Genomic DNA, 10,503 nt, shown 5'->3' with positions numbered 1-10,503 from the left:
TCTATGTATGATTAGTTCCTTTGTGTTGTCCAACATCTTATTCTCTGATCTGTCTTGTTCACTCCTCTCTCCATCCAGCCTCGTCATCTGGTTCTTGTTTGCAGTGCACAGCCAAGTGGAATGTGTCCGTGCTTTTAGAGATGAGTTATTATCCCATTAATACATGTCTGAGCCAACACCTATTTAAGTGAACTGAGGCTGAAAGACACACTATTGTTCCTAGAGAAAAAAAAAAAACCTATGTCTGATTAATGACTTAACGATCCAGGTTGACAGACAGCACTGACGTTCGCGTTAAACTGGTCTGAGAACAGTTTCGTTGAGTTTATTGTTTCGAGTTGTCACAAACAAACATGAAAAGGACACAAGTTACAATCAACACATGTATTAGATTTGTGTCATTTCTACTAATAAATAACAGAAGGCTTGTTGTTGTTTTTTAAGGAAATTTCAACCAAATCCACACACTGTATTAACAACTCGTACATTGTACTTCGACTTGTTTTTTAAAATTACAAAGATAAACTGAAATCATATCAACAAATAAAAGAAAATAAAAATATTATATGAACTGCATTGTCTGTTATCAACCTCCAGATGGTACTGTTCTCCTAAGCTCTCAAAGACAAAATAAAAACATGCTCATAAGTTCAAATCTTTGTGAGTTTGCACGTGTGTGTCCCTCCTCAGCAGAACTCTTCACCGCTGGTGTCGCCCCTGCACGCGGCTCCACTCAGTCCGTCTGTGTTGCAACTGCGTGATCTTGTGCGTTTCCCTCCGCTGCAGTTGGACCAGGCGGACCAGCATGTCCAGTTACCTTCCTGATCAACATCTGGTCTGGTAGCTGTTGAACATTGTCCAAATGAACACACACAAAAAAAACGCATAAATATATATATATATATATATATATATATATATATACATATATGATTGTGTATCAGGATTGTAGACACTGTGATTCACTTACACTGGTGTTTAGATTTATCGCCCTTGAAGTTCTGGCAGGCCATGCCTTCAAAGAGGTGAGGGCACAGACACATGCACTTCCCATCGAGCAGAGTGAGCGTGCCTCCGTTGTGACACGGCTTACACTTACACACGTTGTACTCTGCCACGTAATCGGACGTGGCCTGCTTCAGGTTGGCTATCCTGGTGTTGGCATCAGGCATGTCCAGTGGAATTAACATGTATATGGGTTCTGGCTGTCGGGGAAACAGCAGAGGATTTGCATTTGTTTACTGGTCACATCACGATAGGAGGGTAACACGGCTCACATGATGTCATAAAAAGAGTCAAAATACCACTGCCAGGATATAATAGTTTTGACTTTTTGTTTTTAAAATGAGTTTTAATTCGTTTTTAGTATTTAGTATTTAAGTATTGTGTCTCAAATATAACCTTTCAAAAATAAATACACTTCATATGAAGCCAAAAGGATGGAATGAATTTACAAAGACAAAAACTAAACACATTTGTTAGTTTTATTTCAATTTTAGCTTTCGTTATTTCGTTAGTTTTCGTTAACTGTAATAACTTTGCCTCAGGTGATCAGAATCCACGCTGTGTGCAAATACGTGGACGTCACTTCTGTTCACAAGAGTGAAAATGCTTTTGTTTGTGTGTGTGCATCCGTACCTGTGTGTCATTTGTGCGAGTGACAGGTAAAGAGTGAATCGAAACACTACTCGCGCTGCTGTAACATGAAATAACATGTGCAGAATGAAGTTTAAAAGTACACACTGAGCGTGTTCATATTAGTAGTTAGCACTCTTGCCTTTGCAGCAAGAAGAACTGGTTTAGCGACTCAGTCAGAACAGGGGTCTTTCTGCATGGAGTTTGCATGTTCTCCCCGTGTGTGCATGGGTTTTCTCCGGGTTCTCCGGCTTGCTCACACAGTCCAATAACATGCAATAAGGGGATTTGTCCCTGTGATGGATGGGCAAACTGTACACGGTGTACCCCGTCTATCTGAGATTGGCACAGCACCCACCGCGACCCTCAAAAAGCAGTAGATAATGGATGGATGGATGGATTTTGATCACGATCTCTCCCTAGTGTGTAAACATTTAAGCAGTCGGAGGCTGATGTGGATGTCAGGTTTTTAAATAGTGATGATCGTGCTATCACTGCCTCACTCTGCCAACCTGCACTTCCTACCTCACTGCTGATAAGTGCCGGGGCGCCAGTGATGCTCCGTGCCCAGGTTTGATAGGTTGCGATGTCCATCACCCCGTCTCGATTCAGCTTGGCTCTCATAGCGACAGCACTTTCCAGAGAGCCTCCTTTAACTGACGTCATCACCTTGTCCACCATGGCCTTTCCGTGAATATTATCTAATACATGAGCAGCAGATAAACTCTTTAGTGACGTCGTATAGACAGATGCATTGACGTAAATCACCATTAAGTATGTTCTCATTAAAAAACAGAGGTTAATGTTCAGGTTTTTAACCCTAACCCCTGAAAAAATCCAGAGGTCGAGCTACTATTCGAATATTTACTTTCTACTCAGTTAAAAAAAAGATAGGCAGACCTTCTTGTTTTGTCGTGACATCATCACAGTCCTCAGGGTTATAGTTCCCTTTTCCTATTCCGACAACGTCTACTGTGATGCCTAATTTGACGCACTCTTGAATCTTTCTCTCCGTCAGATCTGCAGGAATCAAGATGTACAAAGATGAGTGCTGATTGCAACAAAAACTGTTGTTTTTTTTCTGTTGTTTCCGGGAAAATGACACATACTTTTTGCTTTGATGGTGTCCTGGTTGAGAACATAGATCAACTCATATTCACCGCCAGTCTTCCCGTTTTTAGTGTAGTGGGTTCCGTAATCTTCCAGGAAGGCAAAGTAAATGCCCCTCTCATATGCCAAAGGCAGAGACTTGATGTGCTCCAGGAATTCATCAGCCACCTGGAGGTTACGAGAGCGCAGCCTGTAGGTGCTCAGCTGTAATCTGCCCTTGACTCGCATGAAGCTCTTGTTCTGAGGACAGAGGACACAGGTATATACACATACAAGGTATGTTTTAATGCTCTAAGAGTGAGAGCCAATATTTTTTACGAAGGAATCCTGATCTGGGGGCCAATGTAATTGTGCTAAAACCGGTGTAATGTGGGCTCCTTTCCTGGTGTGGGTTAAAAGCCTGGAGGCGGTGAAGCTCTTTCTGGCTTAGACAGATCTCTGATTGGGATTTAGACACGCTTGGAAAATGACTAACCAATTTATAGGCATTCATCTTAATCTCAGTTGTTGACATTTCGTTTACCTGAATGGTGGTGAACTCGGACATCTGCTTGATCATGGTTTTCTTCTCATACTGTTTGCTCAGACCGACATTCACAGACAGGTTTTGGGACATGCTCGCCTCACTTAGGCTGAATTTGAAGGACAGTCCAGCATCAAGCTTGACGGTCATCTCTTTCAGCATTTCCCTCAGAAGGCTGTGTGTGTCCTCATAAATCTCTCTGGAGACGGTTTCCTCCACTAGAGTCTGGGAAGTCAGTGAAAAGAGGGTTGTTTGTTTTGAATAATGCCTGAGATATGCATCACCATTTTAAACAAAATCAAAAAATGACACCATGGCTAACCTCATAGTTGAGAACACCGACATTCCAGGGAAGCCTGTCATTCCGAAATGTGTTTGGATTTGACTGATAGTTACATCCTCCATTGAAGAAGTCGTTGTAGAAGGGGTTCATTCGAGGATCTGAACCCAAGATGTTGATTCTGGTGCAGGTACACGATGGTCAGTTTCAGACATTATGATTTTACGAGTTCCTGAGCATATGCTGCTCAGGCAGACACAAGCGCAAAGGATTGTTTTTGAGAAATGCATTCATTTGCTTTTGTTTGTGATATTTATTTATTTGTTTTAGTTTACTTTTTCCGGGACAATGCAAAAAGCATCGTCAGGTTAACATGACATGAATCATGTGCAATTTTAAAAAGAAAATGGAAATGCCATTATATAATATGACAATAAATAAATAAAAAAAACATTTTAAAGTTTTATGTTATTATAACATGACTATACATAAAGTAATTTTGCATGTGCTATGTATATAGTATATGTATATGCTCCTAAATTCAAGCAACACACTGTATGTGCAATATAAGTATTAGCAGTTTTTATTATTATCATTATTATTATTATTATTATTATTATTATTATTATTATTATTACTTATTATTAAGTGGTATCATCATTATTATTATTATTATTACTAATTATTAAGTGGTATTATAATAATAATAATAATTATTATTATTATTATTATTATTATTATTATTATTAATAATAATAATAACAACAACAATAATAATAATAATAATAACAAGCTTTATTTGTATAGCACCTTTCATACACAGAATGCAGCTCAAAGTGCTTTACATTTAGAACATGTAACACAATAATAAGAACATGTAACAAAATAATAATAACACATTTCATTTATACAGCGCTTTAAAAGCTCTCAAAGCGCTTTGCAATTAAAACCAAAGAAAACAGAGTATAAGTTGCAGTGTGTAACTTTTGGTGATCTTTGTCTTTAGTTGCATGCCGTGTCTTTCATTTTCAAATGGGCTCTAACCCGAAGCTCTAATCCTCTGGTCAGTACTATATTTACTGAGGGTGCGTTTGTGTGAGTACACCAGGGACGGGTGGGTTTTTTCGAGCAGTGGAATTCACTTCTGCACCTTTTGGTAGATGCGTCTGTCTGGTGGTGTGGGAATGTCGCCGGGCTACACGAGATCTAAACACCTCTTTACTGAGACACGCAGAGACAGTTGTGTGGAGCTTTATTCAGCATTGTGTGAACTTGTTGAACAGACATTAGGTTTTATTTAAAAGGGACCTACTGTATTTGAATGAATGACAAATCCTCCTTATTTAGATCTTACATGACTCACTCTTACCCGTATCCTGCTGTCCTGCTTTGCTCATTGGTATCCAGGACTTTTGTACCACACGGCTTGTTCGTGGGGTCGCAGTCCTCATCTGACCCGTCTTCACAGTCGTAGTCCCCATTGCACGCCAATCGCTTTTTAATGCAATAACCTGTTCAAAGATGACTGTGTTAAATGTACGGAGCCTAAGACATGAAACACTGAACTACTACGTGACGTGAAACAGTCTGAATTACCTGACTCGCACTGGAATTCTGTGTTTGAGCACACAGGATACTTCGGCAGCAGACATTCACCCGTGGGTGTACAACTCTCCCTCTCTCCAAGTGATCCATGACAAGGGCTACCGTCAAACTGGCCAAACACTTCTACGCTTCGGGAACGCCTCTAAGGATCACAAATGAAACACTTTGATAAGCATTTTTGCCACCTTACAAAATGAGGGCCCTTTAAATGTAAATCAAGGGGAATCTGTAGTTTATTTTTGCTGAAACACAGAGGGACTTGTAATAGAGACAGCAGGGGCCTCTCTCTGCTATGCTAAGCCAGTACCTACAGGGAAGTCATATTCTGGTCAATTTTGGCCCAATATGTCAGAAAAATGTCTTGTTTCTGGCCGAAAGGCTAGAAACTGATAAACTCATAAAACTAGGTTCAGAACTGTATTTGGCAGACAGCCACAGCTTAAATAGACTCACTCTGGTTTTTGTGCAGGGATCACAAGCACTCCATTCTGACCAGCGGCTCCACGCACAATTCACAGCTGGTGGATCAGGAAGCTCCGCTGCCCTGCAAGACACAGATTAGATGCAAAGAACTGTATCCAATAAACTAAAATCCATACTTTGATTAAAAACAACAGTCTGTGCTGTGTTTAGGGCTTAAACGAAACAGGAAATATACATACATTCCTTCACCGAGAAGTGCCAGAGTCAGACACAGGCCACAGAAGCCCAGCCGGAGAACAACCTCAGTCCTCATGATGAACCTTTGAAAATACAAATGGCGTTGTGTGTTTGTCATCTATTTATAAGAGACCTCTCTGTCAATGATTGTCCAACTAATGATTGTCAGTAGTTTTGATTTCAGGTGCAGGGTTATTGATTTTGAGTTGGGAAACTCCAAAACTTCAAGAGTTTAGTGTGTTTGTTTGACGGAGAACATTTTACTCATCCAATCTGCAGGTTTTGTTCCTCACAGTGTGAGCGAAGCCTCTTATAATAATACGTCAAAGTGATGACTCGTATCTCAATATCATCTTTGTTAGTTTTATTCACTTTAAATCTACTCAAATAAACCCAGTGAAACCACATGGTGTCAATTCCTAAACCATGAAATACTCATTGGTGTGCTCGATCATGTCTCAAGCCTAAGAAAACTAAAGCATTTTAGTCATAACAGCGTCCACAGGTGCTTTGATTTTGGACGATTTTGATCTAAATTTCAAATGTGTAAGACAGTAATCTGTGGATTTTGTAATTTTTGTCATTCACAAACCTTTCAATACAACTCAAAACAATAAAAATGATTAATAACAATAATTGTTACAATAAAAGTTATCCCAACATGCACGGGGCAGAAAATAACATAAAGGTTTGGTTCTCCTTTAAGGACATACAAAAAAAATCCCGTTAACTACAGAGAATTTGTAAATGTTTGTGTTTCGTGGATTATGTAATCATCTGGGCAGGTTTACAGGGACGCACAGCAAATATTTAAAGAAGCACATTTTGACTGTTGTAATACATTGACAAGATACATGTCCATGGTCCATTTGGGTCATCATCTGAAGCAAGCTTTTCAAAAATCACACTTACACACTGACTCACTCACTCACTCACTCACAAAGATGTTCGATGAACTCACAAAGAGAATGTTCTGAAGTGCTACTCTTTGTCCACAAGATGGCAACGTCGAACAGACTGTATTAATATTATTGTTGCACGTCCACACACTGTTTACGTGTCTTGGGTGAATTAAAGCGCCACTGTAGAGGCTACACTTACACACGACACTGCACGTTTTGCACCACATCAAACTCTTGTCGCACATATATGAAAGCGTGACTTGTGTGCCCTGTACAGGAAGTTTCAAACGGTTGCACCTAATGATCTGTCATGTGATCTGGGAGGCCTTTGCTGAATGTGCATTACCCTGTTCTTCAAACGGAGGGGAGTGCAGTGTGGATAAGCGACTACATACGTACACAAATAGAGGCTGCCGCTCGGTGTAGTCAGGTGGTAAAAGTAGACCGGACTTTTTTTTTTAAAGACTATGATTAAATTAGGTTATTGTTCATGGTCAGGTGAGCCGTGAGTCATGTGCACAGAAATGTGGCAGCGTTTAGAGGCAAATGCCTAATATATTAATAGTCATCCCTCTGAGAATGTAGAGCAGAGAATACTCAGCGTGTTGACACAAATTTTCTGCTGACTTAAATAAACACAGTCAGACGATTCCCTGATGTCTCCAGAGTAAATCTGGGGCCTGCCCTGCGTCCTCAGTCTCTCGCTCTATCTGCAGGCAGAGCTGGGGTAGTCTGGGGGCTATGTGGTCATGGCCTGCTGGAGAGGCACAAATATGTGCTGAAGTCACCACTTTCACAAGGTTCGGCAGTTTCCTCCCAGCTTTCTCAGGAAACCAGAGGGTAGGTAAGGTGCTTGGCCAATATTTCTCCTGACTAGAAAGACTTCCTGTTTTTTTTGTGTGTGTGTGTGTGGGGGGGGGAACTGTGTGGAATAATTTTGTGGAGTGGCGTGTTGCTCAGTTTTGACTGTAATCGATGAAACTTGCAACCGTGACGTTGCCTCCTGCACTGACACCTGTGCGACTGCTGTATGCCGTATATTTAGACTCAAATGGACAAGAGTGGCGATGGCAGCTGAGAGTTAAAAAAACAGAGAGGATAAAAATCTAAGACTACCTCAATTATGGACTGGAGATAAGTAGCTATCTTAGGTTCTGGCTGTGGCGGCAGCTGGTGCCAGGAATCACGCCCTAAATGCTTCATGTTTGGATTGTGTCCTTCCTGTCATAAACGAAAGAAGGGACACTTCCCATCAGATTGTCTCTGTCAGCATTCTATCATAAAAATAAACCCACTTTTTGTGCCATCTGCAAGTCTGCCCCGTGAAACGAGCGTCCCAGACTCCAGAATCTCTGCATGTGTCTCTATTCCACATGAGCCAAAACATGTCTGACATGACATCTGATGCGGTTGCACTGGAAGTGTCCCCTGATCTAAACAGAGGATGAATCACACACAGAGAAAACAAGGAACCATCATTCCAAGCCAACGTCATCAGAGAAAAGATGCTGTTGTCCTCGGTATGTCAAAATCACTGTGATTTCATTAAACTCCATAAAAGGCTGTGAAAACAATCATTGGTGACTGTGGAGGAAAACACACTCTCATCTCGAGAATTATCTGGTTTCTGTGGGGCTCGTCTCCAACAATCCAGTCAGCAGAACGCAGGATACAAAGCCAGGAAGAGCGTCCTTCCTCTCTCTCCTGTCTTTTCTCTGTCATTTTCCACTCTCTACCCACAACACATAATATGCTACTTTTAAATATATATATATTAATTGTTTTGCTGAAATAAAGATAGATGGGATCGGTGCATCTGGCTGCTCTCATGTGGTGATGAGCTGCTTGGTAAGGGTTTCAGGGGGTTTTTGGGAGAGGGGGCAAAGTTGATGTGTGTGGATGCAAGAATTCATGCTCATTTCACCCTGTCTCAGGTGGGTATTGTAATGCTCTTTAATTGTATTAGTCATATATCACTTGACTCTTCATTAAAGGTTCACTAGGTAAGATTTTTAATCCTTAGAACACAGAACATTCAGGCTTTTTTTGACATTACTATGTTAAAACAGAGGCTATAAGAATGTGCAATATAGAGTGTCTTATATCCTTCTTTCCAGCACAACCCATAGGCAATCTGATGACATGATTTTCACCAACTTTATAAACACACCTGAGCAAAAAGTGCACACATTTTTAAATGTCGGCTTGAATTTGACTCGGTTTATATGAACAAAAATAGCAGAATCTGCACAATTATCCCACTCCCACTTAAAATATGATGCAATATAAAATGAATTATAACTTTGACTCAACAACACATAAGAAGACGGAAAAAAATGCAGTGTCAGGGTTAGTGAGTGCTGTCGCTAAATACACCAGACTCCTCTGTTAAATATTGAGATTTTAGGCATTTCCGATGATAACTGTTGGAGATTAACCCACATTTTTAGGATAGTCTTTTTAATAGGCAAGGTGAGTCGATACACGCTAGTGGAAACACCAGGGTGCAACCACGTGAGCACTACGGGTTAATGATCAATAATTCCTTTTTGACCAATTACAGAGTGTACGCTCCCATTGGCTCTTCTATTATAACTACTCTGCATACAGCTCCCATACGTGGAATTACTGCAACACCTGCCTACACCGCCAATAAAAAAACATGTCGTGTGGCGTGTGAAACAGTCTGTGTTCGTCAAAACACTACAAAAACATTAGCCCAGCAAATTAACCTCAACAGTGCACTGTTTTCCGAGCAGTTGTGCCCGTGTCCACAGACAGACTGTGACACATCGTAACAGAAACAGGCATTTACAGAAGTGAAACCCACTCGTTCACAGGAAGAAGCCAAGTTGACATCACCACTCGCGTTAGTGCAGCCCCAACTGCTGATGTTTACCCTCGTCTCGTTACTGACGGGTCATGTTTGTGTTGTTTTTTGCGTCTTCTCTTTTATGAAGTCTAAGCTCTCGGTGTTTCTAATTGTGCCGAACCCCTCTTGCTTACACAGCTCCCCTCTTAATTATCCCAAACAAACATCCACTGATGCTTCTGCAAACATGACACAAATCACTTCCTGAGCCACATGAAGATTTTCTTCCTGGGAACATCATTAAGTGGCACTCAGCAAATACAAAAACGGTCATTAACAGGGCCGAGCCATTACATATTGTCAAAAGCAACATTTATATTGAGGAAGCTGATGACCTGTTTTCAGCCATCTGTTTACTGTAATAGGACTCGTTCACAGCAGAGGAAATGTAGTGCCTGTGTCAGCAGTGATCGAGCTTTCCTCCCTGAACATACGGCCTCTTCTCGTCCCTCACTCCTTCTTTATTTTATGTCACGGTTGCTTGTTGTCGCCGGTTCTCTGTCGATTGCATGAATTTGTTTTTCCAGTATAAAAAGCATTTTTGTTTCCATTGTAGTATCACCATCATCATCATCATGGGTTTCAGTTGACCCCTGACCAGTGAGGAGATTTCTGACACTTGTGTTGAGCAACAAATCGTCTTTACTTCCTCTCAACAGAGCCGTTGTCACTTTTGCGTTGTCCCCTGCCCCCCCGCGCTTACACAATAGGAAAAATGTTTAACATTTAATGTAACCCCTTAACGCCGAGCGTGTTGCCGATGACACGTTTGCACAGGTGCACTTTGCATTACCGACGGTTTGTGCTATCGGAACAATTCCAACGGTTTCTGAAAGCTAAGAAGTTGCACGTCAAAGGCAGCATGTGGTTATTACGGTAATTTCACTCCGTCTGTTGCAGGAAGCCGAAGCCGGAG

At 41.1% G+C, this 10,503-nt stretch overlaps 1 protein-coding gene across 1 annotated transcript; it reads right to left on the bottom strand.

Moving 5' to 3' along the window:
* Positions 1-288: 288 nt before the first annotated feature.
* On the bottom strand, positions 289-5,924 carry c9 (complement component 9). The gene is made up of 11 exons (XM_058617683.1): positions 5,816-5,924; positions 5,607-5,697; positions 5,145-5,295; positions 4,918-5,059; positions 3,591-3,729; positions 3,269-3,493; positions 2,745-2,985; positions 2,536-2,655; positions 2,161-2,336; positions 971-1,205; positions 289-844 (listed from the first exon to the last, which is right to left on the bottom strand). Exons 1-11 carry the CDS (start codon positions 5,887-5,889, stop codon positions 687-689), a joined length of 1,752 nt encoding a protein of 583 aa, XP_058473666.1. The 5' UTR covers positions 5,890-5,924; the 3' UTR covers positions 289-686.
* Positions 5,925-10,503: the final 4,579 nt, after the last annotated feature.

Source organism: Solea solea, chromosome 19 (genome assembly GCF_958295425.1).
Source record: "Solea solea chromosome 19, fSolSol10.1, whole genome shotgun sequence".
Classification (NCBI taxonomy): Eukaryota; Metazoa; Chordata; class Actinopteri; order Pleuronectiformes; family Soleidae; genus Solea; species Solea solea.
This window is presented reverse-complemented; position numbering and strand designations above follow the sequence as displayed.

Excerpts from the sequence above, each read along its gene's own strand:
- c9 (XM_058617683.1), bottom strand. The coding sequence starts at position 5,889 with ATGAGGACTGAGGTTGTTCTCCGGCTGGGCTTCTGTGGCCTGTGTCTG. Across the intron at positions 5,698-5,815 it reads GCACTTCTCGGTGAAGGAAT|GGCAGCGGAGCTTCCTGATC; the intron begins GTATGTATATTT and ends TGTGTCTTGCAG. Across the intron at positions 3,730-4,917 it reads AGCAGGACAGCAGGATACGG|AATCAACATCTTGGGTTCAG; the intron begins GTAAGAGTGAGT and ends TACCTGCACCAG.